The sequence below is a fragment of the Ciconia boyciana genome, chromosome 6 (assembly GCF_034638445.1).
Source record: "Ciconia boyciana chromosome 6, ASM3463844v1, whole genome shotgun sequence".
Lineage (NCBI taxonomy): Eukaryota > Metazoa > Chordata > Aves > Ciconiiformes > Ciconiidae > Ciconia > Ciconia boyciana.
The window spans coordinates 28,444,604-28,472,329 of NC_132939.1; the positions used below are offsets into that span (position 1 = coordinate 28,444,604).

At 61.2% G+C, this 27,726-nt stretch overlaps 2 protein-coding genes across 2 annotated transcripts; one reads left to right on the forward strand and one right to left on the reverse strand.

Moving 5' to 3' along the window:
* The first annotated feature begins 12 nt into the window (after window positions 1-12).
* Window positions 13-1,256, forward strand: FREY1 (Frey regulator of sperm-oocyte fusion 1). Its single transcript, XM_072866130.1, has 4 exons — window positions 13-80; window positions 295-368; window positions 492-703; window positions 821-1,256. The coding sequence occupies exons 1-3, from the start codon at window positions 13-15 to the stop codon at window positions 626-628; spliced, it is 279 nt and encodes a 92-aa protein (XP_072722231.1). The 3' UTR covers window positions 629-703; window positions 821-1,256.
* On the reverse strand, window positions 948-27,726 carry MAPK8IP1 (mitogen-activated protein kinase 8 interacting protein 1). Its single transcript, XM_072864217.1, has 13 exons — window positions 27,701-27,726; window positions 25,612-25,707; window positions 17,941-18,046; window positions 10,978-11,211; window positions 7,143-7,224; window positions 6,047-6,922; window positions 5,311-5,386; window positions 4,684-4,856; window positions 4,283-4,392; window positions 4,016-4,135; window positions 2,917-2,987; window positions 2,437-2,535; window positions 948-1,992 (listed from the first exon to the last, which is right to left on the reverse strand). The coding sequence occupies exons 1-13, from the start codon at window positions 27,724-27,726 to the stop codon at window positions 1,920-1,922; spliced, it is 2,142 nt and encodes a 713-aa protein (XP_072720318.1). The 3' UTR covers window positions 948-1,919.

Below are 27,726 nucleotides of genomic sequence, written 5' to 3' on the forward strand. Positions count from 1 at the left end.
TCAGGACGTGCCATGCAGTGCTGGCTCCTGCTGCTTGCCCTGCTGCTGGGGGCTGCCCTCCCACGGCCCCTGCACCAGAGGTGATGGCGCTTCCCCCTCCTCCTCCTCCCCCTACCTGCCCCAGTACCTGCAGAGGCACCCCAGGACTCCTGGCCCAGGCTGGCACTTGTGGCACCGAGCCCTCGAGAGCTGGCCATGCTGGGTGAAGACAAGCGGTGTGTGGGAGCCCTTGTGCCAGCATGGGTGAGCGCTGTAGGGGCTCAGCTCACTCTTGCCCCTGGTTATCCTCCGCAGGGTCAGCTACTCAGTCCCCGAGGACTTCTCTGCTCCCCTGGAGCTTCCACAGCAGCACTTTGGCCTGGTGGATGGTACAGCACTCCCCTCGCCCCTCCGAACCCCCTTTCCAGGCACTGGCCCCTCCAGGAGGGCGGTTGTCGCCAGTTCCATGAGCAGCCCCAGGGCTGAGCCCTGCCTCTCCGCTCTATCCACAGATTACGGCATCAAACCCAAGCAGCCTCACTTCAGGACCCAGGCGGCCCGGGAGCGGCCAGCGGGGCTGCGCAGAGCTGGCAAAAGCAAGCGCGATGAGCTTGACTTGCTGGAGTACTACTACAATGCCCACCTGTGAGCCAGCGTGCCCCTCTGCCCACCGCAGCCCAGTCTCGGGGACCCCCCCCCCCGCCCTCCACTGCTGCAGGACAGGGTAGGTGTGGAGTGTAGGAATGGGGGTGGTGGTGATGGCCCTGCTTTGGGTGGGGACTGGAGCAGATGAACTCCAGAGGTCCTTTCTGATCATCACACAATGATCTCTGGCCTCCAGGGATTGCAACCAGGGTTCTCGGACCAAACCTGAGAAGCTCCAGCTCCTCTTGGTGTCCCAAGGGAAGGAACGAGCCAGGGCCCAAACCCACCACTGCTGTGGGACACAAACAGCACCGCAGACCTGCTCCATGAACCATCATATTTAATAGTTGTTGCCATCACAGCAGATCCAGCTGAAGCACAGAGACCGCTGGCTGCAGGGACCGGGAGAGCTCTTCTGCCTCCCCGGTGCTTTGCACAGCTCCCTGCAGGCTTTAGCCCTTCCCTGCCCCGCTTCTGGCGGGGACCCAGCTCTGCACAGGGGCTGAGCCCCATGCCCCTGGGGTGGCCCAGCCCTGCTGCTGCCTCTGCCACCTGCAGCTGGGGGGAGAGGGGGAAAGGGGCAGAGAAAGGCTCCCCTCCCAAGGGTGTAGTTACTGCAGGGAGGTATGGGGGGACTTCTCCCTCTCCCCAGGGCATGGATACAAGAGGGGAGGGGTGGGGATGGGGCAGAGCTGTCTCAGCTCATCCTGGTGCTGGCATACCTCTGGCAGAGGAGATAGTGGGGATCTATCTGCCATCCCTGCCGAGCCGCCTTGGCCCCAGGGCCTGGCAGAAAGGTGATGCTCGCTCAGGGCAAGCCCAGCTCCCAGGCATGAGCCAGCACATAGGTCTTGTTTGCTGTAGCTGCTGTGTCTTCATACTGCGAGAGTCCAACTCTGCCACTGCATTAAAAGTCACCCCAGAGGGATGTGACGGGAAGCTGGGCCATGGTCACACGGAGGAGATGCTGTCACCCCAGCCTGCAGCAGGAAAGGGCCGAGCACGCTGCTGCCCACACCTCCACTGCTCACAGGCAGGGCACCCAGCAGGTGCTTCTCCAATAGAATAAACTAAGAGTATTTTGTACAATAAACACAATTTGTCCAGCCCTCCCCCCTCCCGTCCCCCCCAGCCTGAGGAAGGGGAGTCATGAAAAGAGGCGGCACTCCATGCCCCAGGGAGCCCTGCCCCAGGCTCGCTCCTCCTCCAGGCTCAAAGCAGCTCTTGTCCATGCATGACACAGGGAAGGGGCGAGATTGCAGCCCTGACTGTGCAGGAGGTGCCTGTGCCAGCCCCTACTCCAGGTAGATGTCCTCCGTGGGGCACGTGTACTCCACATACTCCTTGTAGAATTGCTGAAAAGCCCTCCTGCAACACAGCACCAGGCAAAGCTGAGCAGCATCCTCCCCATGAGGCATTTACAGAGCCCCCCTTCCCTTCTCACCCTTGCTCCCTACCCTGCAGCCAGTTTGACCCTCCAGCCCATGGCCCCTCCTGCGTTAGCACCTAGAGCTGCCATCAGAGCTGCAGGATCTCCATCCTTGCTCTGATCCCCTGCACAGCGCATCACTTTCAGCCATCTGCCTGCAAAGCCTTGCACTGGGACTTGTTCCAGTCTGTCAGGAATATGCTGCCCGTAGCCCTGTCAGCCCTGGCTCTTGCCCCAGGCCTCTCACTTGAGGGAAGAGGTGCCAGCCTGGGGCCAGGTCCAAGCCCCACACGTATGGAGAGATGGCAGGATTCAGCCTGACTGCCTCGTTCCTCCTGCCCCTCGGGAGCAAGCACCTCCCTCCCTGCCCAGCCAGGACTCACCCTACGGACTCTGCCAGTGGCTTTGTGGACTCCTCCGAGACAAAGACATGACAGGCAAATCTGTGGTCAGCAGGGTGCTTGGTGATGAACCCAAAATATCTGAGGGCAGAGAGAGTGGGTGTGACTGGACCAGCAGACAAGCAGGCACAGGTACCCCAGCATCCCCAAGGAGTACCCACCCTTGAGCATAGGGGTTTGGGACCTGCACACGCCCTCCCCACCCCCCCAAACCCTAGTGCCCACCAGCTGCCACGGCCCATGCCCAGAGCTGGGATGTAATTCCCATCCAAAGGCTGCTTTTGCATGAAGCTGCAGTGCTGGGCTCACAGGGGAAGGGGAGCCCTCGGCACCGGGGCACAGGGAAGCCTCCCCTTCCCTTCCCAGCCCCAGTCATGCTGCCCCCAGGGAGTGGGAAGGCAGCAAAGCCTCCATGCCAAGCTGCTGGCATTGAGAGCTGCCCCGCACCTCCTTACTACTCACTTGTTGTTCTTTGGATGGTACCCACAAAAGGAAATGTTCTTCAGCTGGAAAAAATGGCTACACTTGTTTACCTGGGGGGGGAGAGAGACAAACTGTCAAAGCTTTCCTCCCCACCACCCTGCGGGGCAGCCGGTCTCTGGCCCCTGGAAATACGCACTTGGACTGAGCAGTGAAATGAATTGGAGACTGATCCTGGGCTGCTCCTAGCAGCACTTTCAAGATGGCCCCAAGCACCTGCACACAGGGTGCTCTTCCAGACAGGGTGCTCTGCTGGCTCCCGCCCCAGCTGCCTCCACCTCCAGCAGCTCCTGCGGGGTTTCCCTGGAGGCCCTGGATTAGGCTGTACTTGGGCTAGGGTCAGTGCTGCTGTTTGCCCAGTGCACACAGCCCTTCTCCCTCACTAAAAAGCCTCTCAGAAATACCAGCAGATAGATAGAAAGTGAATGGATAACTTATTTAGAACTAAATAAGTAATTCAAGCCTGGGTGTTCAAAGCATCCCAGCCAGAAATGAGAACTTACTTATACAAGTTTAAAGAGCAACCAAGTTGATGGCATCCTCTAGATACAGGCAGGACTTGTAGGAACCCCAGCCCAGCTCCCTGCCACAGCATCCACAGCCATGAACTACTCCTACCCCCCCCGCTGTAGGGGAGGTTTCCCAAAGGCTTGCTGCAAAGCCCTCGCCTCTGCCCAGCATTTCACCGTGCTTTGCTAGGCTACTTATGCAGAACGCTAATCAGCAGCCTGCCATAGCCAGCTAAACAGATTACAGGGCAGATCTGGAGGACACCACTCAAAATAGTAGCAGAAAGGTTTAGGAGCAGCTGACAGATTACTGGCGTGGCTCAGCTCGCAGCATCCCAGTGCAGCAACGCGCTTGGCAGCTGCGAGGGCATCAGCCGGCCGTACAGCCCAAAGCTGGGAGCCTGTGGGGCATGAGAGACCCTGTGGTGGGCCTACAACCCCGCTGATGGTGTTTCTCACACCCTTAGATGGGTGGAGATCCTCCATTTTCATATGCAAACATGACCTGTAGCACAGGGGCCATGAGCCAGCAGCCGGGGAAGGGATGAGACAAGCGGGGAGCAGGGCACTACCTTGCTGTGCTCCTTGGAGTCATCGGCTTTCACAGCAATCTTGACCCCACGCACGCTGATCTCCAGGACGCAGCTGGAGGGTGGGTTAAAGTGCACAGTGAGGCGGCGCGTGGTGGCAATCTGGGGGGAGAAGACAGAGAGACAAAGCCCTGGCACTCTTGAACAGTGATGATGGCTCAGCCTTTCCCTTCCCTTCCCCACTGAGGCTCTGTCCTGCTGCCAGGAGGAGCAGGCGCTCCCGCTCCCAGGGATGGGGTGGGACACTACCTTCTGCATGGCCGCGCACAGCACATCGTTGCCCTTGTGATAGGGAACCTGCACCGAGCCAAGGAACTTCACCCGAAACTGGTCCACCCAGTCGCTGCTCTTGGCCAGAGCTGGAAGAGAGAGCACATGGCGGGGATTGTCTCCGGTGACCGGGAACGTGGGCCGAGATCCACCTCCCTGCTCCATATTGCCACCCCTGCATGTTTCCCTGCCCAGGGAAGGCTTCCCACAGCAGCAGGTACCAGCTCCCAGCATCGCACCAGAAGCTGCCCATCGCTCCCTGCCAGGTGCCCAGCTTGGTCCTCCCTCCATCCCCCTGCTCAGCACCAGGCTCTGCTCAGTAGACAGGAAGTGGACACAAGATGGGGGACACCAGCAGGCTGCACGCAGAGGCTTGGTACCTGTGACATGGTCTGGGTCCTTGGTGACTTCGATAGCATAGTAGGCAGGAAAAATGCCCCGGTCACCCGTCCGCATGTTGTAGGCCTCGTACCAATAATCTTCTGCCTGCACCTCCACCAGCAAAGGATCGTCCACCTCCAGCTCCAGCTCATCCGCGTGGCGAGGCACAAACCTGGGCAGGGAGGCACTAGCACCTGGCCAGCCAGCAGCACTGGTAGCCTTCTCACCAGCACACTGCTGGGGCAGGGGGCAACACAAAACTGGCCACCAGCCCAGGCAGGCAGCACCCTGGCAGGTGCCATTAGCCATGGGGACCTGAGATGCCGAATAAAGCATCTGAGCAGGTTTAGGCTCAAAAGGCGGCAGCACCCTGGCACCTAAGGCAAGGGTATCCCTATGGCATGACCCATGCTGCTCCCCAGAGGTCCTGGCTGCCCTTGGAGGTCTTGCCCCTGCAGCAGCCTGGGCAGATGTCGCTCCTGGGCAGGACACGAGCTATGGGCAGTGGTTTGGTCCCCAGGGCTTCCCAAAAGCTGGAAACACAGGGGTTTGGGCTGGCCCCACCATGGTAGCACTGGCTTTGCCTCATGAGATGCTAGGGACACCGCTCGTGCCTGCAAGCTCACCTAAAGACGGCGCGGTGGGTCTGCTCCTGCTCTTCCCCGTTGATCACGCAGGAGAACAACCCGAAGGACTCGGCACCTGGGGACGAAGGCAGAGGGAGACATCTCAGTGTTGAGGGGTCAGCACCACAACCGAGGAATGGACATCAAGCCAAACAGGCTGCTGATGCTCCTGGGGTATGGCTGGGCTGAGACAAACCCACATGGTGCCACATGAGAGAAAGGCATGGCTAGAGCCACCACACTGGTGCCCAGTGGTCCCCAGTGGGACCACGACCTCCTTGTGCCACCCCACACAGCTGTGACAGCTGGTATCACCAGCACTGTGGGACCGGCCACACTGCAGGAAGCCCTGCCAGCCGGGGCATGCCACCAGCCCTGGTGCTCCTCTGGGCTCAGGGAAGAGGGGGACACTCCAGGAGGGATGCTGTCCCCCTGCAAGACCACCCAGCCTTCCCCTGAGCACGGCCATACCTCAGGCTAGCCAGAAAAGCAGCCTGAAACACCTCCAGCCACCCTCACCTGTAGGTCGCAAGGCTTTCCCAAGCCCACCCCATCTCCCTGGCCACCAGGGATGAAGCCACAGGCTTGCAGCAAGCAGAGCTAGGGCTGGTGCCCGCTGTTGGCTCTCCACCTCGCTGTGGGGCCCTGAGCGTGCCCTCAGCCTTGTCCCAGGGATGGGCAGGGCTGCCTGGGCAGGCAGCCACCAGCCCACCTCCCCCCGGAGCCCAGCACTCACTGGAGGAGCGTGCCCGGCCGCTCATGAAGACGTTGAGGAATTTCTTGGAGAAGTGGATGTCCGCCTCGGGGGTGGAGTCCTCGGAGAGGCAGACCGAGTCACGTTTCAGCGCATCCTCCTCATACTCCTCGCCGATGGCTGACTCGTAGGGCGAGGACACGCAGTTGTCGTAGACGGTGGCTGAGTCGCTCTCGTCACTGTAGCCCGAGTAGCACTGCTTGAGGCTGACCAGCTCCAGCTGCACGTTCTCGTCCACCACCAGTGTGTACTTGACCGAGTCGTAGGAGAGGGCGCTGGTGTCCGAACTCACCGAGGCTCTCTGAAGGTTGTGCCCTGGCCGGGAGCCACTGCTCCCGCCACCACAGGAGACCCTGGGCAGGTTCGTCTTGTCGGGGGAGGACATGTAGTCCAGCACCTCGTCCTCCTCACTGATGGAAGGGTTGGTTTTCCCTGCCAGGGCTGAATAGCCAGAGGTGTCGATGTCGGAGCTGATGGACATGCGGTTCTCACTGGACTGAGACAGGAATGGCTTGTCATTCTCCAGGGGGTCCGAGTTCTTCTGCACGGGCGTCAGGTAGATCTCCTCTGTGGCCTCCAGCCTCACGTCCGTCTGGTAGCGGATGCGGTCCCGGTGGGCCTCGGGGCCCCTCGTCGTCACCACCACCACGCTGGCGCCATGCGGTGGGGGCCGGCTGGTGGCCTGGTGCTTCTCAGGTGGCCGGGACGAGGTGACACAGGCAGGTGCCATCTGGGTGGCTGCTGTGCGGCGGCACGGGCTCTCCGTGGACGTGCCCCGGTCTTTGGTGGAGGTTGTGCTGTTTTGGTGATTGACCTCATCACTCAGGCATACGTGGTCATGGGGAGGGGTCTGCTCACCTGGAGGGGGAGGAGAGCAGCACTGACAGCCCCGCAGAGGGTGATGCTCCCTGCCAGGGAAGGTGGCCAGGGATGCCACCCAGACTCGAGATGGACATGCACCCTGCATCCATGTAGGATGTCTTCCCCAACCTCCTGCTCCGGCACCACTTGCCCCAGGCTCCCAAGAGCTACAAAAGGGTGCAAGGAGCTGCCCCTGGCCAAAAGCTCAAGAACTCACCCGTTTTCAGAGGGGACGACGACCGGGACACCCGCTCCTGCCAACTGTGCTTTTTCCCCAGAGAGTTGTTATTCAGAGTGTCCTGAGGAGAAGAACAAAGCTGCCTTGTAGCCCAAACAGTAAACAGCGTGTGGCGCAGCGGCGGCAGCACCCGTCCCTCCGCAGGTCCACAGCGCCCTGCTCGGCTCCCCCCTCGCCTGGGCATGAGGTGCTTGGGGGCACCACCCCGCCAGCCCCACATCTCACCACGCCGCTGCTGTGAGAGCTGGCTCTGCAGCCAAAGCAGGGCAGGCAAGGAGCCAGCCGGGAGGCAGACGGCCTGGCCTGGATGGATATACTCGTCCGCCCCGGGGAGACTCAGATGCAGGAGCCCACAGCTGGACAGTCCCAAGCCAAAAATTCAAGACCTGAGCCTGCCTGGAGCCCGCCTGGGCTGGGCAGGCATGCTTTGCTCCCACCCTTTGGGCCCTGCCTGCCTTCAAACCACCCGACATTATTAAACCAGGGAAGTCCCAAGGGCCAGGGGTTGTGCTGCTGCCCAGCTGGGAGCCAGCTACTGGATAGACTGACACCTGCTACTGGAGTCATCCATACTGGGTGTATATAGGGGTACACATATGCACACACATATATATGTATGGATACACATCTATACATGCACACACACTTATACATGTATAGTCCACTAGCAGATGTTATTCCTGATCAGCTGGAGCGGCGAGGCAGGATCAGGCTGCCCGTGCTGCCCATGCTTGGGTGAGTGTTTTTGGGAGCTGTGCCCTGCCCACCTTGCCCTGGGTGGCCGGCCATGCGTGTGCACACGCATGTGTGCACAGGGGAACGCGTGCTCAGCCTCACTGTGAGACCTGGGGACAGGGAACCACAGCGGTCTCGTGTCTGCAGGGCTGGGAGAGGAGCCCTCCCTGGTCCCGAAGGCCACTGGTCCCCCTCTAACACGGGCCCTCCTGCAGATGGGGGACAAGTCCTCCCTGCCCATCTCCACAATGATGTTTCTCCCTCAGCTGCAGCAGTGGTATTTTCCAAGCCATTAGTTTTTGCTTAAGTGCTAAGCCCTGCTGGGACTCCCTGGATTTTCTCACGGCCTTATCGCCAGCCTGCAGCTATTACCAGCAGCGCAGGAGCTGCCCCGTATTTACTTTGCTTCCCCACCAACACGAAGCAAGCCTTTGCCCTGAAACTCCACCGAGTCGCATGCTGCTGAACCACGGCTGCCAGATCCCTGCCTCTGCGCGGGGAGGGGAGAGACCCCCACCACAGGGCTTCAGTGACCTCTCAGCACGGCCTCTGCGAGCCCTTCCCGTGCCAAGGCAAATAACGGCACGTCCCCGCTTGCCTTTCCCAGGGACACGATAGGCCGGGACGCGGGCCAGGCGAGCTGCCGCAGTGACGGCCTCTGCGTGCAAAGTGCCACGGGGCCAGCACACGAGCCAGCCCGGCTGCCCAGACCAGGACAGGAGGCAGCAACGCAGCAGGCAGAGCCCACCTATCCCGCAGGGCCAGGGCGCTCTGGGGTCTGTAACACCCAGCCAGGGCAGAGAGAACCTTGCCAGTCCCAGCAGCTGTTTCTTTCCCTCCTGGGAAACTGGGGATGCTCCTCTCATCCCAGGCCACCTACCTGGGATGACTCTCACAGAGAGCCCAGCAGCAACCAAGACATCACCAAACCAGCTCCTGGCCCCTCAAGGAGAAGCTGGAGCAGAGGGTGAGCCGGTGCCCTGCCCATGCACGCCCTGCCCAGCACAAGGAGGCTAGAGGCACGGGAGGGCAGCCCGGTGCCCTGTCTGGGCATTCAAGAGAGGACGCATGGCCACGGTCCCTCCCCTGACCACCTGCAGGAGGAGGGAGCTGGGCAGGCCAGGAGGGTGCAGGAGGGTCTGGCACAGGTGGAGGCAGATCTCAGGCCAGTCCCCAAGGGATGCCCTGCACCCTGTCCTCTCCTCAGGGCACCACATGTGGGCAGGGGTACCTGCCTACCTTTGGCCAGAGGTAGGCACCCAGAACAGGCACCCCAAGCACCTTACAGCCAGCCTGCCTCCAGCACTTCTCCTGCTTCTTGTTAGATGCCACCGACAGCGCTGCCCTCCCCAGCCAGCCATGCCCCAGCCCTGTGTCCCCATATCTGCTGGCTCCAGGCTCCCGCTGCCAGCTGCGGCAAAGCCCCCACCTCCTGTTCCCCACAGCCTCCAGCATCCCCCTGCAAGGGGACCATCAGCTGCCCCTCCCCAGCCCACTGTCTACGCAACCCCCCCCACCAAAATCCCTCTCCACAGGCCTGCTGCCACCCCTGGACACTGGTTGGGACGGGCTGCCCGGGAGGGGGGCCCTGCTGTCCCCCGTCTCCCCAGCTGGATGTGGCTGCCATGTGCCACTTGCTCCTCAGGGTCCCGGTGCAGGGTGGGACAAGGCTGCTGCTGTCCCCTTGTCCATTATGCTCAGTGGTGCTCCCCCCCGCCTCCCCAGCCCTGTTGCCTTTGTCTCTGGTGCCAGCTGCCCCAAGGGCGCCCATCCTGGCACCGTGCCTTCCTCCTCCTCCTCCCACCCGTGGCCTCAGGCAGAGAGCTGGCATCAGCTGCCGGTGCTGGGCTGGTGACACCCAGCTCCAACTACTCCCCATCTGTCACCCACAGGGACACCTGCCTCTCGCTTCACGCTCCTTGGCTGAACGTCACCACGATGAAAATCCTCCTACTTGGCAGAAGGCAGAGCTGAACGCAGGAGGGTGGCAAAAATAGCCCTGCGCGTTGCGCATCTTGCATGGGTTCGTGAAGTTTGCATGAGAGATGGGGCAAAGGGACTCCGGCCACCACTCAGAGGGTCAGCGTGCGGGGCACTGAAACGCCACCCGCCCCAAGGACAAGAGCAACCCCAAGGCTGCGTGGGGAGGGCAGTCTGGGGGAAAACCATCCAAAGCCTCGTGCAAAATCTGAGAGCGAGCGAGACAACAGAACCCCTTCATCCTCCCGGCCACCATTTTGAGCGTTGCTGTTCTGTCTCTCAAATTTTGCACGGGGTGCCGACATTAATGCTTCTTTTGCCGGGTGCCGCTGCTCGGGAGCGGAGGCCACCGAGTCCTCGCCACTGGGCACGGGGCACCCGGTCTCACTATCCTGCCCCGGGGCTGGCGCTGCCCTGGCCTGGGGCTGGAACCCAGCCAGCTGTTGCCCAGCGGTGCTGTCCTGGCCTCGCCAGCCCCGTGGCGTGGTGCCCCGTCCCTCGATGGCTCATTCACGCGGTCGGTACGCCGTGCCTCGTTTGCTCTACATCCCCACGGGGCCTCTTCCCAGCTCCCACCTTGCCCCTGCCCCACGGGCTCTGCTGGGGGCACAGCTCACGCTGATGCCCCGTCCTGGCCTGTTCCCTCCCCACCTCGGCAGCAGGGACGGAAGAAGGACCCACCCGCGCCGAGCGTGGTGCCGGGGCAGGGGCTGTACGGGGGCACAGCCTGCCGGGGCTCGGCGGTGCGAGGGGCAGCAGGGCAGGGCGAGAGCACGTTGCCGTGTCCCGCCCGGTGCCTTCCGGGCCCGCAGACCGCTCCCTCCGGCTCTGTAGCAGGGACCGAGCCTGTGCTGCGCCCGGCCCGGGGATGCGGCCGGCGGCGGGCAGGGACCCCCGAGGGGGGCGGCCGCCCCGCTGGGCATTGAGGGGAGGGGCAGCGGAGCCTCTCCCCGCCATCCCTCCAGCCGAGCCCCGCCATCCATCCCTCGCTCCCTGCCTTCATCCCTCCGAGACAAAAGCCCCCGGCGGCGGGAGCATCCCTCCTCCTCCCCGGACCCCCCCGGCCCGCTCTCCCCGAGCCCCCCCGGCCCGGCCTCACCTGGCTGCGAGGCACCTGCGGGAAGAGGTTGAGAGTTGTGGGTCTCTTCGGCCTGTAGACATCCGTGGTCCCGGCCGGGGGGTCTTTCTGCAGCGGCTCGGGCGCCGTCTGCTCCTCGGCCGGCGCGTCCCCCGCTGCGTCGATGAGGTCGAGCTGGAGCATCTCCGCCTGCAGCCGGCTGGCCTCCCCGCCGCCCGCCGCCCGGGCCCCGCCGCCCTGCCGGCTCACATGGCCCTGCCGGGATTAGCGGCCGCGATCAGGCCACCGGGAGGGCGGGCGGGCCGGCAGCCGCCCCGCCGCGCCGCGCCTCCCACCGGGGCCGAGGAAGGGGGGGCCGGCGCCGGTGCGGCCGCATCGGCACCCGGCAGCCTCTTCCTTTTAAAGGGGCAGGGATGTTATTCCGAGGCCGGGGAGCCCCGCGCCCCCGCGGGGCAGCACCCGTCCTTGCTCGCTGCCCGCGGGTGACCGGACACCCCCGCCACCTCACTCCCGGCAGGCGCCTGTAGGTACATGTAGCCATCATATTCACCACAAAGCGCACAAATGTGCGCGACCAGGTTTCATCCCGACATAACAAGGACATTTTTTTACAGTGAGAGCAATCACTCACTGAAACCACCTCCCCAGGGACGTGGTAGAGTCCCCGACGCTGGAGCCAAGACGTGACCGGACAGGGTGCTAGATAATCTCATCTAGGCTCCCTTTCCCACAAAAGGTTGGAGCAGGTGATCTTCCAAGGTCCCTTCCAGACTGGGCTGTCCTATGATTGCTCCTCCTAAGGCAGACCGTGCCCTTTCTTGGTTCCTGTCCTGGCAACTGGGACTCATACAAGCACGCAATCGTTTTGGTTGGAGGTTTGGTCCAACCCGGGGCCTGGAGCAGGTCGCTCAGGGCCTTGCCCATGACACCTGAATATCCTCACGGACAGAGAACCCACCGCTGCGTGGGGCACTGGTGCCAGTGCTGCGCTACTACTACTTTTTTCTCTCTATGGTGTTGACATTTTCACTGCACACCTCTGAGAGGAGTCAGGCTCCTTCTTCCCTGTAACACCCATGAGGCAGCCAGGGACAGCAGTTACATCCCCCTTGGCCTCCTCATCTCGAACAAGCCTCTTCTCATACACCCTGCATTTGCACATATCGGGATGTGAAGCCGTGCAGAAGGGATGCCCAACAAGCCGGCAGCCTGGCATTAGCTTTCCAGTCACCCGCTGGCAGCGGCTGTGCTCTGGCCAGGAGCAGCCCCACTCTTTCCCCTTGCACCCTTGGAGCAAGGTAGCCACCATGGCCCACGAGGGCTGTGAGGAGCGGATGCCCTCATGGCTGCGTTGCTGGGCGAAGAGGCACCGATGTCCCCCACAGCTGCAAGTACTTAAAGGTCAGCGGTTTCCTTCCCAAGCCACCTTCCTTGAAGTAACTGGAGCTTGCACATGCACAGGTTGCTGCAGCCAGCAATAAAGGCTGCAACTTGGCATTAGTGAGCTGAATTCCCTGTGTTACCAGCTGTTTGCGGTGACTGGAAAGCTCGTCAGCAGGCAGAGGTGGAGGAGGGCATTTTTTTGCAGCTGATGCTTTCCGTGTCTCCGGCTGCATGGAGGATGCCCCTTGAGCCATGGGAGAATAAACAGCCCCAGCAGCTCTGGCAGCCCCTCCAAGAGCTCTCACTGCTACCAGCTCCTAACGTGTCGGACTAAAGCCAGCATGGGCAGGGCTCTGCCTGCTGCAGGCACAGTATGACCCCTCTCATGGGGGCCATTTCACCCCAGTGTCCCTGCTGCAGTCCTGGCAGGCACCGGGTGAGCACCTGGAGGAGCACTGCCACCAAAACCCATCCTCTCAAGGCTTTAAACATTTAACTCCCTTGTTTTTAATGTTAGCTTTCATACAACAAGTTCTGTGTTTCCATGGTAGATCCCACCAGTTGCTTGTGGCAAATCACATGGATTTTAGCAAGGAAACAGAAGCAAAGGAAAAGAACTGGGAGGAAATGCCAGCTAAATAGATCGTACCTAGCTAAGGTAGGTCCGCTTAAGTCAGCTGGTGACATTCAACCTAGACTGCTAATGATGCTGCCTCAGTAATCCTGTAGCAATCACTCAGAAAACCCACAGAGGAGGGAAAGTCCCAGAAGAATGCAGAAAAGAAAACAGTAACTGTTTTGAAGAAAAGCGCGCCCTAGGAGGGATGCACCGCTCCAGGTTCAATAGCTAGGAGGAAGCTACAACCACCGCAGGTACTTATTAATGGACGGTAGCACAACAAAGTGATTTTGAAACCACACAGCAACAGATCCCCTTACCATCTGAGTGCGACCTGCGGTCATCTGCAAAGCGAGGGCAGGGACTAGATGTTGGGAAGCCTTTCTAAACTGGAAGGACGCTGCCCCACCAGAACGGGCTGCCTCGGGAGCCCTCTAGGAACAAGTTCATGTAACCTGAGGTCAGCCTGAGTATGCTCATGCCTTAGCACAGACGCGACGGTGAGGTGACTTCCCAAAGTCCCTTCAGCCTGTGGGAGAGATTAGGGCGTGTGGGAGAGCAGTACCAGTGCCCAGATCCTGCGGCAGGACGTACACAAGATGCACACCTGGACACCCATGCAGTCACGGCAGGCTCACACCTCCATTACAGATCTGTCCCTGGGATGGCCATGACGCTGGCACGCTCCTGCTACCTCCCACCCCCACGGTGCCGTCCTGATGGCAAGAAGTCCCAGCGTCCAGCAGCTGGTCTCTGATGGTCCTGATGCTGTGGTCCATGGGCCCCAGGGGTGCCGGAGCAGCTCGAGCCCTGCTGCAATTGCGAGGTGCTGGGAGCACCGGTCTAGCCAGGGGAACCGCCTGCGTGGGGGCTGCTGCTGACTCCAGGAAGGGACAGATGCTGCTCGCTTCCCTAGGAATGAAAGGCTCTTGCAAGGGGAGCAGGGTGATATGCAAGATGTTGCTTGAGTGACCCCGGTGCCTACCCCCTACGGCTGAGCAGATGAAAGGCTCTTCCCTGCTCCCCCGCCCCTGCAGCCTTCCCTGTCGGAGGAGGAGCGACAAAACCTTCAGCTGGAAAAAGCATTTTAGGAGCATAGGGAAGCAAGGGGGACTTGCTGAGCAGAGGGGACAACTGTGTCCCCTCTTCCTACGACCCGGCTGTGACTGCTTTGCTCCCGGCTTCAAAGCGCCAGAAGCGTCTCTGCCCCCAGCCTGGTGCAGCCACAGCTGGTGACGGATCACAGAGGCAGCTTCACGGGATGGCCTTTGAAAAGCCGCCTGGAGTAAGTAGCTGCCTTGCTGCTGTATCATTTGCTGCCAGCCCATGCAGCCGGCTCCCTGCCGGTCCCCGGATCAGCAGGTTGGCCGGCTCGTGGCAGCTGCTTCCCCCTTTGCAGTGGATCCCTCTGGCCTCTGGCACGCTGGACCAGTGGCGGTGAACATCAAGAGGAAGCCCGGCACTTCCAGCAGTCATATGATGCTGGAAACCCAAAGCAGTTTGTTTTTTTTCTCCACATATCTGTATCTTCATGGCTGGTTTGGGCCTTTTCATGCAGACCACGAAGGCTCAGCACAGCTCTATATCGGCTCTTTTCCTTTGGGCACTTGTTCTCATGCTCGCAGGTATTTCCAAGAAGGGTGTTTCTTATTTTTTTCATTCCTGCATTAACCATTTTCCACAGCTCCTGGAATACAGATGAGGCACTGAGCCTTTATTAAGCACAGCCTGGTTGTTTGCTGGGATCCATCTTGCTGAAACCGGGGACAGTCACCCCAGATTTCCCAGCCACCAAACCGAGGCCAAACCTGAAGCAAAGGCCTGGCACTTCTGTTGCACCCGTCCCTCTCAACGCGCCCCAGGGCCCGGCTGGAGCCAGCTGCCATTTGCGAGGCGGGGATGGCGTCCCTTGCCCCGGCAGCCCCTGCTCCTCCCCAGCTGGCCTCCTGCCCTGCCATTCAACAGCCCTAAAAGCAGCTCTGCTCCTCCACTGAGCGCTCTCCTCAGCCCACCCCTCGCTTCGCTCCCGGTTCTCATTCACCCAGGACGTCTTGTTGAAATTCAGGGGTGTTTAAGCCGTGTTTGGGAATATTCCTCATTCTTAGTATGTGGTCTCCCATCCATGAGGTGCGGTCCTCATCGTCGTATAGAGTTCCCTCTTGCACAAACATCAGTCTACGCCTCCTTGCAGTTTCTGTGTGTCTAAGCCACTATTTCTGGCAAGCTGCTAAAATAGCTGATGATGAAGTCATCTTTGTTTTTTCAGGACTGAAAAAAAAAACCCAAACCCCACCTCTGTTTGGGTGTTGAACTCCACACCAGCTGCCTGTTCCTGCCATGGGGTTTTGCCGCTGAGTGGCTCTGCCCAGACCCCATGCCTTGCCAAGGTCACTGGCCGTCCCCATCCAGCAGCCACCTTCCCAGCCCTCCGGCAGGGTTTGTCCCCTTGCTCTGTCCCAGTGCTTTCCTGCTTACTGCTGGGGCAGTTACTGTGCCTGCCTCTCTCTCTGGAGACTTGCCTCCAGGTCGGGAAGCTCAGAGCGGCTGGATGCCCCAGCCCCATGGCTCGCTGCGCTCCCCAGAGCCTCTATTTCCCCCTTCCCGGTTGCTCTCTGCTCTGGCGTGATCGGGCGAGCCGACAGCTTGCTCTCACCCTGCATCCCTCGCTCCGTCACTGGGCTTTTGCCAGCCACCCGGCACTACGGGGGCGACCGGGGCCAACTCTCCATCCTATGTACAAGTGCTCTGCGGCACCGGCACCAGGAGCTCGACACAGGCAGGGCATCAGCGCGGGGCCCCCCCGGCCCTGGCGTTGGGCTGACTTGCCAAGCCAACCATCCCCACGTGATGCAATTAGCTGGCTGATGCTGGCCGTGGGTCATTACTGATTTGCTGGCCCCTGTGCTGCGTGCAGACCCAGCCAAGCCGCTCCCTCTGGGCCTGGCTGCTTCCATCAGGCAGATCCTGCAACCCTGTCGCCCCGAGCTCGCTCCAGACGGCAATTGGGTTGGAAAGGTCCCTGGCTCTCACCTTCGAAGTTTGGGATTGAAAAACCCCTCTCGCCGCCATTGCTGTCACCGCTTTCGGTTCTGCTCCTCGGGCAATCCTCCATGTCCCATATAAACCATTTGGACATATTTTTAGCAGGCATTTTTTCTGAGCGTGGTAGGCGTCTTCCTTTGCTGTGTTTATGAATAGCTCATTGCTTCCCCGGGGGCAGCCTCACATCCCCCTTCCACCCCAGCAGATTCTCAGTGCACCTGGGCATTTGTGCAAAGCAGCTCTGAGCCATCCCAGGGGAAGGCGTGGGGCTCGCTGCTGGAGCCCGAACAAACCCTCTGCCGAGGGTCAGGTCTCTGCATCGCAGCGCAGGGATGCAGAAACCCCTCAGTAAACTGTTTTAAATGGGTGAAACAGTCTATTTTTCCTCACCCTCAAGGAAGGGCTGCAGCAGTTGAGCTGCAAGTCTCCCCCGCTCCTTACCCTCCCTGCCAAACCTCAGCCAAGGGCTAGCAGCCCATAAAGAAAAAAGAAATCCTGCCCTAAGAGCCCAGCGGTGCTATCAGCAGCGGAGAACTAGAATGGCTAACGGGAAGCATCCAGCAATGCACCCACAGCCCCTGCCTGCCTCACCTATTGCAGGCAGGAGGATCTTCCCGATGCCCTGCCCTCGCTGCGGCTGTGCCCTCATGGACACCCAGCACTGGGTTTGCCTTTGGTTTTGCCTCCAGTGTTATCCCTCCTTTCTTCAGTGTACACAGCCCACAAGCCCCGGCTCTCCCCGTCCTTCCGCGGCCATAGCGTCCTGGAGCAGGGAGAGGCTGCGGCCAGAGCAGAGATGTGGAGCAGCAGCCCCATCTCTGGGAGAAGTCGAATTTCTGCTAGGAAGGTCCCAAATTAGACCGGGGAGCACAGCAGGACACCTTCACCTCCCAGGGATGAGGTCTGCCTGTACCCTCCTGCCTGCAATGAGGGATTCCCAACACCACAAATTCACTTTCTAATTTTAAATCTGTGACAAATTCCTCTGCCTTTCCCCTCCTCGCTGGGTCTTCATCAGTTTTGCAGAGGAAATATTTCTCCTGAGAGACGAAATGATTCTCAAACCATTTGGTGGCTCCTCCAGCATTTGCATCCCTTCAGCATGAAACACATTAGCAAAATGCAGAATCCCTGCATATTTCCAAATCCAATGTAATTCTCAGTTTATCTATCTCCATGCTTCTGCCCCCATGGCCTTCTTGGGCAGTTCAAATAGTGGTGTGAACCCCGTCGGGGTCTCCACAGTGTGCCCCAGTGTGCTTAAGGAGGATGGGAGACCCGCCTGCAGCATCCGCATAGGCTTCACAGCTCCCATTTTTATTTCACCTGCTGCCTGCTGGGGTTGGAGCTGCCTCCTCCATCCCCATTTCACCGGCACGCCAGGTCTCCCACTTCTGAAACACCTGAGGATGGCTCCTGCTAAAGGCAGCCAGAAGTAATGCCTCAGGTAAGGGAAGGAGGGCTCTCACCATGCCAGCCCAGCTGCAACTACAGGGCCAGGGATGGACGTGGGGGCAGGAGGCACAGCCTGTGCAGGACCCTCGGTGCCACCTCGCATATGTCTTGGCTTCCTGAGGATGCCCATCGGGTGCCAGAGGCTTGATGGCCATCCCGCTCAAATGGGGGGCATGCCCCCAGTCGCACCGAAAGCCTTAGGCTCATCCCTGAGGAATGAACTCAAACTCCTCCAGCACAATGGAGACCAAAAGGCACCGGCTTTGAGATACTTTTTTGTCCCCTGGGTTTGGCTGGGTCAGAAGGGGTCTGTGCTGTGCCGCAGTGAGGAGAGGGCACTGCCGAGCAGAGGAGACCAGGGTCGTGGCAATGGGTACTTTAAGGAAGCACCACTGGCCTGGGGATCTGGTGGTCCTGCGCAGGAGCTGCTGGCCCTGCCAGCCCCACCGGCGCTCTCTGCCTGTCCCCATCCCCATCGCACTTACCCGGGTGGCCAGGCTCTCCTTGCAGTGCAGGCTGATTCCACACTCATCGGTGATCTCGGAGAGGTCTTCATCCTCAAACTCCTCGAGGCTGATGTCATGGGTGAGCCTGGAGGGAACGGAGACGGGGTCGCCCACTGCGCAGGCAGCGGGCAGGAGGGTGCAGGGCAGCATGCTGCCTGCAGGCAGGGAGCAGCACTGCCTGCCCCGGGAGAGGCTCTCCCAGTCTCTACCGGGGAGAAACTGGGAAGGGGGCTCCTTCTGGAGGAGATGGGTCTGTCCCCGCCGAACAGCTGGGCTTGGCATGGTCTGCGGCTGTGGAGAGGCAGGAGGAACCAGCCCCAAACCAGCCCCTGCCTGACCAAAGCCAACAGGGATGTGCAGGTTGGGAGAGGACAGGACAGATGGCACAGCCAGGTGTTCCCAGGCTCCCACCATCCCAGGGAGTCTCTGGGGTTGTCCCAGCTGGGTACAGACACCCAGCGGGGCAAGGGCCAGGGTTGCAGGGAGGGGAAGGGCTGAGGGTCCTGGCAGGGCACAGCTGGAGGATGGACCCACTGGGATGGGCGGCCACATCAAGACCCACAGACCTTGCAAGCACCGCATGGCCGTGGCATGTCGTTGGTGACCATGGCATGACCAGCCCCCGAGCCACAGCTGGGAAGGATGTCCCAGCCCAGGTGCCTGCAGTAAGAGAGGGCAGCTCTTTCCCTCTGTGCCAAAATCACTCCCTGGGGTGACTGTGGGCATCCCCACGGCCATCGGTGCTGCGGAGCCCGCCCCGCTGAGACCGCCTGCATAGCCTCAGGGTTCCCTTATGGCTATCAGCCCCACAGGCTCATTACACCCCTTTAAAAAGTTTACAGAGATATCCTTTTAGCAGCCGGAAACATGCTGACGAGCAGGCTCCTTGCGTGCTTGCTTGCATCCCCGGGGGGACGGCGAGGTGCTCCTGGCTTCTGTGCATTAAAACATTTCTCTGTGGTGGTACCGCAATGCTACTCTGGCTTATTCATTACCACGGGGGTAAATAAAAGAGCCCAGCTTGAAAGTCCTCTGCCAACCAACTCGTCCCTCTAAGTTTGTCTGGAGTAGCCACGGGCGCTGCTTTGCATGCTGCCATTTCCATTTGCCCCAGCTCCTTGGGCTGGGAGATGCTCGGGTGGAAGCACCATGCCGAGCCCGGCACCCCTCTCTGGCTTGGCCCTCACCGGCAGGGAAGGAAGGAGAAGGGTATTTTGTGACCTGCAGAGCTCCCACCCTTGTGTTAAGCATTGCTTGCACAAGCATTGCTTGCACCCCCAAGCACTGCTTGGGGCTTCCCCCCTGCAGCAGCACCAAGCCAGTGCTATGGAGGGGTAACACCTCCCTTGTCCTAGCCCCCGGAGCGGGGAAGCAGCAGGAGAAGCCCATGGGGGAAGCAGCACCTCCCCTCCGTGTTTCTGAGGACCCTGCCAGCAGTGGGCTCCTGGGGTGAAGGTGGCCGGGCACAGCTGTGCCCATGGGGACAGCCCCCCGAGATGCATGGGGGGGGGGGGCAGGGACACAGCCGTCCACACAGCCCCTGCCCACCTCCTGCTGCTGCCCACGGGAGGGAGGGGACGCGGAGCAGGAGGCTCATGACGAGCCTTCAAAGCACAAATCAATTTCTTCTCTGGTTACGCGGGTCGCCGGGGTGGGACACCATCAGCCGCTAATGCTCGGGGCCTCCGCCCGCCACGGCGCGGGAGCACAGCAGGCACGGCGGGGTCCCGGCAAGAGGGGCAAGGTTGCCGAGGGGCTGGCAGGGTCTCCCCAACTCTGCGGGAGCGGCTGGGGTGGGTGGCAGTGCCCCCCGCTCTGGGATGGGAACAGCCAGCCCTGCCTGCGCTCTCAGGGACGGGGAGACAACGCGCAGCCCCTGCCCGCAGATCCTGGTGCATGGCAGGATGCAGCCGGCCGCCTTTGCCGCCCCGGCGCCTGGCTGCCACGCAGCTCCCTGCGCAGCCAGGAAAACTTTGGGCTTGACTGGGTGCCAAGTTTGGTCCTGTCCTGCGGCCATCGCTCGCAGAGAAGGGCAACGTGCCCAGGGGCAAGGGGCTGCCCCTCATCCCTGTGCCCACCCGTGGGGAAAACCCTCCCCCCCCGAGGCCCAGTGGGTCCCCTACCATTTCTCCCACTGATCTTCTAGCCAGCTCTCCTCCTCGGTGCTCGACTCCATTTTCAAGGGCAGCTGCATTGAGGAGGACCCCCTTCCCTGGGGGACACGCTCCCACCCCAAAGAAGAACCCCAGGCCCGGGGCAAGGAGGAGTGAGGGAGGTGGTGGCTGAGCCCCAGGTGCCCGCTGCCCCTCCGCCTGCCCCGGCGCAGTCTGTGGCTGCCGGTGCTGCTCTGTCTCCTCACTGCGCAACCTGGGCAAGCTCATTAAAAATAGATGGAATCAGCTGTCCTGGAGGGGAAAAAAAAAAAAAAATAACCTCCCCAGCTGAGCCAGTGCCAAGTCCCTGCACTCTGCTGGGGATGCTGACTGCCTCCGCCTGCCAGCCAGCCCGGCTCCTGGTCCTGCTCCAGCGCCCGCTCCCCAGCACCTGCAGCGGGCACAGGGGATCTGCTTACCCCGCATGGACGCCCGCACCACCCGGCCTCCTCCTGCCCTTGCGGCATCGCTGGCCGAGCCAGGGATGAGGGGCTCTGCCCCTCTCTGCTCCGCCGCAGCAAGGGGATCCCTTCCTGCAGGAGACGGGAGCATTCGTCCGGCTTCTCGCCAGGTAGAACAGGGCCGGCTCACCGACGCAAAGGCCGGAGCGCTTCCAGCACAGTGGGACCGGCATCGCGGCTGGCCGCATTCCCCGAGCGGAGGGAAGCAAGAGGAGCACCTTCGCCAAGGGGTAAGCCCAGCCGGCACAGAGCAGTGCCGGAGCGCTGCCCCTTCCCTGTCTGCCCCCACCTAACCCCTGGCCCCGCTCCCGCCTCAGGCAGGGCTGTCCCTGAGCTTCCCCAACCTCTAACCCCTGTTAAGGGCCAGAGAAATACCGGGTGAGCTGCTCTGCCAGCTCCCACCCCTCTTCTGCTGCTGCCGAAGGAATTAGGGGCCTTTCCCAGGAGGAGCTGCCAGGTGTTGCTGACAAACTGTTGGCATAGTGGCCTCCGATAATCCTCCATCACTCCCGTGCCTCTCGGAGCCACTCGCCGCCCGCCAGCGTGCCGCAGTCCCTGAGCCTCTGCGGAGCCGTTCACCCCTCGCCCCATCGAGATGGAGCCAAAGCAGCTCTGGGAAAGAGGCGCCCACCCCGATTTCGCGATGGGGACAGGGCATCCCTCTCTCTGCCAGCTGCACATACACTGCTCTGGCACCCAGCGGGGTCGTGCCCCACTGCCACCCATCACAGCACTGCCCTCCTGCCCGATGCTGGCACCCACCCCAGGAGCTCTCCTTGTCCCCCCAGCCCAGGGGCTGTGAGTGATGGGTGCATCTCCCAGCAGCCTGACCGGCACTGCCAGGTCCTTGGGACCTGGCTTCGCCCCTGGCCGGGTTAAGGTGGGTGACGTTTGCAGGAGTCCAGCTCACCGGGTGGCCTGGACCACTCTGCTGAGCTAACTTGTCACTGCACCAGTGCCATGCCACTGGCGAACGTCACTCGTGATACTGTGTTCATTGTCTCTCAGCTCCCCGATCATGGTATCCAGGGCTCCATCTTCCCTATCAGCTCTGCCTGGAGGCACCTCGTCTGCTTGAAACCCCCTCGCTTAATGAGATGAATAAAGAAATCTCTATCTCTGTATTACTCCTGCCCTTTTCTCCTCTCACATGGATGCTCCAGGACTTCCTAGGAGATACAAGGAAGGCTCTCCATTATTCCCCGCACTCCCTGTGCTGGAAACACCCCTGCCTTTGTCTCTTGCTTCTCAAAGAGGCTAAAAATACCAGCAAAATTAAACAGCTCTGACTGCCCTCAGCTCCATCATTGGCAGTAAAAGTCTGAGCAGGACCTACACGGGTATTTTGGCTAACTTCTGTCCCAGCAGCAGCAGCGGAGGCACGGGTGCCACCTGCATGCTGCTGCTGCTGCACCACGGTGTCACAGGTATGCGGGAGGTTGCCCCCCGGCCGTGAGGGTGGGCGAGCCCTGTGTCTGCAGAGGTTACAGATGCTCTCCTGAGGCCGTGCCGAGGATGTGCCAAGAGGCTCCCGGAGGCTGGCAGCCCTGCTGAATGCACAAGAACTGATAAACTCAGGACACCCAAGAACTGGGTGTCCGAGCGAGGGAGCACATGTGTGTGCATAAGCAGAGACAGCCATTACCTGCCCTTAGCAGGAGCAGCTTGATTGCAGTCCTAAGAGCAGCCTTATAATCAAGCCTGACTGCTGCACCTCCCTCCACTCCATCCCCTGCCAGGGAAAAGGGGATCTCCAGCATCGCCTCCCCGGCCCGCTGCCGCCACGCAGGATTTCCCATGTGGGGACTTGGCCAGGGCAACACGGCACGATGGAGCTGGGGGCTCCAACAAGCCCGGCTGGCTGGGCCGTACTCTGATACTCTGCTCCCAGGCCGTGCTGTGTCGAAGTCCTGTAACCAGCATCAGTGGGAAGGAAAGTACGATCCTACATTTGGCTGGCCCTGGGTTTTTTCTTCCATTGCAAGAGCCACAGAGACTCTTTTATTTGAACTGAGGAGAGGGCTCCTCTCTCTCTCTCTCCATCAGAAGACAGCCCTTTTGTCTCCCCTCACAAGAAGACAGGTAGCCCCACTCTGACGCCCAGCTCATCGCCTCCAAACAGGCTCCTCCGACAGCTCCAGATGAGCACGGCAGACACGTAAAACAACCCATAGTGCTGGGACTGATTTTTGCCTCAGCCCGAAGGTGCTTCCTTGAACTTCCTGAGGAGATGGAGAGGTCTCCTACCCCCGGAGGCCTCCTTCCTTCCTGAGGCCCCGGCAATGGCATGGGAAACGGCTGTGATTTCCCACAGGGCTCCCCGAGGAGCGGGTTAGTTTCCCCATCTCTCCTGATCCATGCAAATAACTCCCTAAGGGTTTCCTTCCCTAGAGCCTTCCTTCCCCAGCAGCTAGGTGCATTGCAAAAACCAGAAGGAGATAGAGGAGACCGGTCGCTGACCCCCGCCAGGTCCCGGGTACATCAGAGCCATGCGCCAGTGGGCAGCGGTGCAGGCAGCTGGCAGGGTAAGTGCTGCAGGGCCCTGCACCCAGCTGCACCCCGGTTATGCCAGGGACCCCCACCCCCGGAGAGGCCCCAGAGAGCCCCTCACAGAAAAGCTTGGCCCAAAGCACTGGCAAAGCTTCTTGGCAGGGTGAGGAGCTGCAACATGGTGTCCCAGAGAAAGATGCCAAGGAGCCCCAGCGGGGCTTTGGGAGGCTTAAGGACAACAGGGAGGCTGGGTGAGAAGAACTTTTTTATTGCTGTCTCCTAAAATGTTGTTGTTCTTGTTGTGGTGAGCAGCTACCTCCGGAGGTCCTCCTGGCTCAAGGAGGGCTCACCTCACCATCCTTCTCCTCCCACCTCTTCTGAGACAACAGCAAACCATCACCGGCAATGAGCACCTGCCAGACCACCATCTCAGGCCACCAGAGCTTCAGACCCCAGCCCATCGGGCCACCTGCTGGCCAGGACCAAGTCCTCTCTCGATTCCAGCCACCTCATCACCTAACACTTGCGCCAGCGCACTGCCACTCAGGGAGCTGGAAGAGCAGGCACACATACCAGAGGACAGAAAAGCTGAAATACCTCACCCTGCAAGCAGCAAGCTGCCGGAGAGGGCAGGGCTCACCCAGGACCTTGCCGCCAGCCGCAGGCTGATCCTTCACCCTAAACCACACTCATCGTTGCCAGCTCCAGCTCGGCTGCGGAGGATGGCCCCTTGCCGAGCCCCTGCGGTGGGGATGCAGGACCTGGGACAGGCACAACCCAAGCTGTGCCATGTAACCCAGCTCGCAAACGTTGCACAAGCCGGGCTCCCTCCTCTCATGCTGCTCCCCACCACAGTGTTGCCTCTGGTCTGCCAGACCCTGCCCCAGGCTCAGGGACATCACCGGCATCTCCTTCTACTTCATATCTCACTCCCTGAGCTCGGCACCTGGGGAAGATATCATGCTGCTGCCCCAACTCCCCAGCTCTCTGCCTGGCTGCACGGCCTCCCCCACGGAGGTCGGTTCTTCTCCAGAGCAGGCTGCCAGGGTGCTCGGCTCCCTTTCCGAAGGTCTGAGGCACAGCAAGAAGCAGGAACTCATTCTCCCTCCCGGGGTGTCACTGTTTGCTGGGGAGCAGGAGGGTGCCCAGGGGACAGCCGCTGCATCCAGGACAGCACCGGGTGGTGAGACCAACCCTCTCATGGGCCCAGAGCTGCTTGGTGGCTCAGCCTCTGGCCCCCGGCTCAGTGGCCAAGCCCCTTCTCCATGGTGGACATTTCCAGAGGCAGCCTTTAATTGCTCGATTTGCAGGGTTTACCCAGCCATGTTGCAACAGCTCCCAGCAGCTCTCACAGGCAGCACTGCAATAGGAGGTGGCTGCCGAAGCCCCGGAGCCACTCAGCAAAGGGGCTCTGGGAGCAGAGGCACCCTTCAGGGGGAAATTGCCTGAACACCACCATAGCTCAACCGCACTTGGCTGCTTCCTCGCAGGGACCCGCTGGTCCCCAAGCCTCAGGGGCTGCGGCCTGCCAGAGGCAGGCATGAGCTCAGCTATGGCCCCAAGTGTGGACCAGCCCTTCCTCTCACTCTCCAAAATCTCACCACACAAAGCAGCCGGTACTGATCGTCCCTTCTCAGCCAGGCCCCCCGCAGCACCTCTGGGTGCCAGAGGCGAGCAGAGAGCAATGGCTGACGATGGCACGGCCGCCAGAAGCATCGAGGCTCCCCCAGATGGCAAGCAAGCAACGCCGGGCACCGCACCCGTGGGCAGTGGCAGAGCTCCCTTACCTGCCCAGCGCATCCCCATCCCAGAGCTGCCCTCAGGAGGCACCGGAGGGTCCAAAGCCCCTGGCCCCCGCAGGTCAGCACCTCCAGCCATGCCTGGCCTGGCCCGTGCCATCTGAAGTCCCCGTGAGCAGACTTGCTGGGTTTTGGAGGAGAGACAGCCCCCTGCATCCCAAATCGATGGGAGCGCTTGGTATTGCCGAGAGGATCAATTCTGGCACTCTCCCACCGTCTCACTTGGGGTTCCTGTTTCACAGGGGTGGGAAGGAAGCGGGAGCACCCGGGATTTCTAGGGAAGGGCTAGAAAAAGGCTTTTCTGGTGGTGGAGAAAGAGATGAAGCTTGTTTTTTCGTGAGGAAGAGGTGTTTGAAGAGGAGATAAGGAGGTAAGGAGGCCGGGGGGCTGGAGGGGGACATGGGGCCAAGCAAGGGCCTGGTGGGAACTGACATGGTATACGGGGTGGGGGCCAACATGGTCTTGGGGGGCAGGGGCTGAAGCAACATATGGGGTGGGCGGGCTGAAGCAGTGATGGGGGGCTGGAGTGATATGTAGGGTGGGGTTCAGCGGTGTCTGGGGTGGGGGCTGAAGGGGTGCGTGGGGTGGGGTGGGGGCCGAAGGGGTGCGCGGGGAGGAGGCAGAAGCGCTGGACGAGGCGGGGGCCCGGCGCGGCGGAGGGGGCGGGGGCTGCAGCAGATGGGGAGCGCTGCCCGGGCGGGGGCCGGGGCAGCCCCGCGGGGATGCCGGGGGGGGCGCGGCCAGTACCTGAAATTGGGGGCGAGGCGAGGTGCAGCCCCAGGAAAGGGGAGGAGGCGGGCGGGGATGCGGCTCCTTTCTCTCGCTCCGCCATTCTGTGGCTCTCTCCATGCAGGCGGAGGGCGGGCGGGAGGGAGGGAGGCAGGGAAGGAGGGATGGAGGGAGGGGGATGCTGGCGGTGCCGGCGGGGAGGGACATACCTGCCGCCGGGGGGGGAGCGGAGGGCACAGCCCGGGGGCTCCTTCCCGCGGCCCCCGGCGGCAGCTGCAGGACAGACGCGGCCGCAGCTGGAGGCGACACCGCACCCCGTCCCCAGCCGCACCGCCCGGGCCCTGGAAAACGCCGGCCCCGGCGGGGCAGATGTGCCCGCAGCTGGAGGCAGCGCCCCCCGGGCAGATGTGCTGCAGGTGGCGGCAGCAGCCCCCAGCCCCCGGTGCGGGGGCGTGGCCGGGGTCTCCCCCAGGCCCGGGGGAGCAACCCCGGGAGCGGGGCCGGCTGGCAGAGTGGGCAGGCAGCAGCCCAGGGCGAGGGGCCGGACACACAGGGCCACTTGCAAGGGTCTCCCCCCCAGCGGGGGCACGTCTGGAGGCAGCAGGAGCAGCAGCTAAAATCAGGTTGCACTTTTCCACCCATCGCAGGTTTGCAGCGCCTGGCTGGCAACAGGTCTGGCAGCCCCAGCACACACCCTGTCCCTGTTGAAGCTTGCCAGAGCTGCAAGCACAGCGACGGGAATTAAAAAAGCAGCTTATACACATGTTCTGCAGGCACAAGGGGGAAAAAAATGCATCTTGAGGTTGCAGGTCTCTTCCCCAGAACAGGCAGCCCCAGTCTTGCATCCAGCTGTGCCCCAGGGAGCATCTTCTCCTGTGTGAATGCTCTTCGCTGCCACCCTTCCCTCCCCTGCCTCTCCTCCCCAGGCTTTGCAGGCTATCTCATAAAACCATGCAGGTTGTGCTGTGCACAGAAGTGGACATCAGTATTTTTAGGTCCCAAGGCCATTTCTGTATCTGAACAGGAGAACTTTTCGTATTCCCCACATGCCCACCATGCTCCCTGTTACTGTCCTGACAGTCCTGGATGGGGTGGGTGGCACTGCTTTCGCGGTTCAAACTTTAAATGGCAGGCGCCATCAGCATTTCTCAAACCACAGAGTGGACTGTCATTGAGGCAATGGTATTAGTTCTTGGCCAAGACCCAGGACGTCAGCTGCTCCTCCAGAGAAGAGCAAGCAGAGCCCTCCAAGGCACACAGCCCTGCTCTCACTCGGGAGTCTTGATCTTCTGCCAGACAAACTCGAAAGAGATGTTACTCCTGGGCCAGCGTGGAAACAAGCACACACCCACAGGGCCACCACGTGCAGGTACCTCCGGGGCAGCCTCCCAAGGAAGGCTAGCTGTCCCCTTCGCAGTTTGGATGCACAGACTGAACGGTCTTACACGCAGCACCCAAGAGACGCACCGGCACCCACTGAGGGACTGGGGGAGCTTTGACACAGCTCCATCTTAAAGCATAAACCCCAGTTGCCAAAACATGATTCCTCCGCGGCATGGCTGTGGTTTGGCCTCTGACCTGGAGCAGAAGGTGAGGCTGCCTCCTCTTCCTGCAGCCAGATCACCACCAGCACGTCTCACCTCCTTCGGGGTAGCCAAGCACCAAGAGCTCCACCCCGCCTGGCCATCAGGCCCTTCATCCCAGCTCTGGCTGGCCTGGCAAGGAGACCCACTGGGGTCTTTCTGGCTGTGCTACTGCCAGTCACATCTCCTTATATGCATGGTAGAGCCCATGGCCTCTGGGAGAGGGCTCCCAGAGAGATGTGCACATACATGTCCTGCAAAACAGAGACTAAGCTTCTGTCCTAGCCAGCGTCTCTGCTCACAAGGCATCTGTCGTCTTTTTGCCTCTTTCAAATTATCCCATTGACCATTGGGTTCACTTCAGAGCAACTGTTCTCAGCCTTAAGTTAAACCTGAGGAAAGGTTACATGCTGAGAGAGGTTCTCCTGCTTCTCTCCCCCAGCTGAGCCACCTGATCTCCCCCTCGATGCAGTTGTGATACCAGACTAGCACTCTGCTCGCTTTCCATCAGCCATCCTTCTCACTGCTCCAGTTTCCCCTCTGCCCCCAT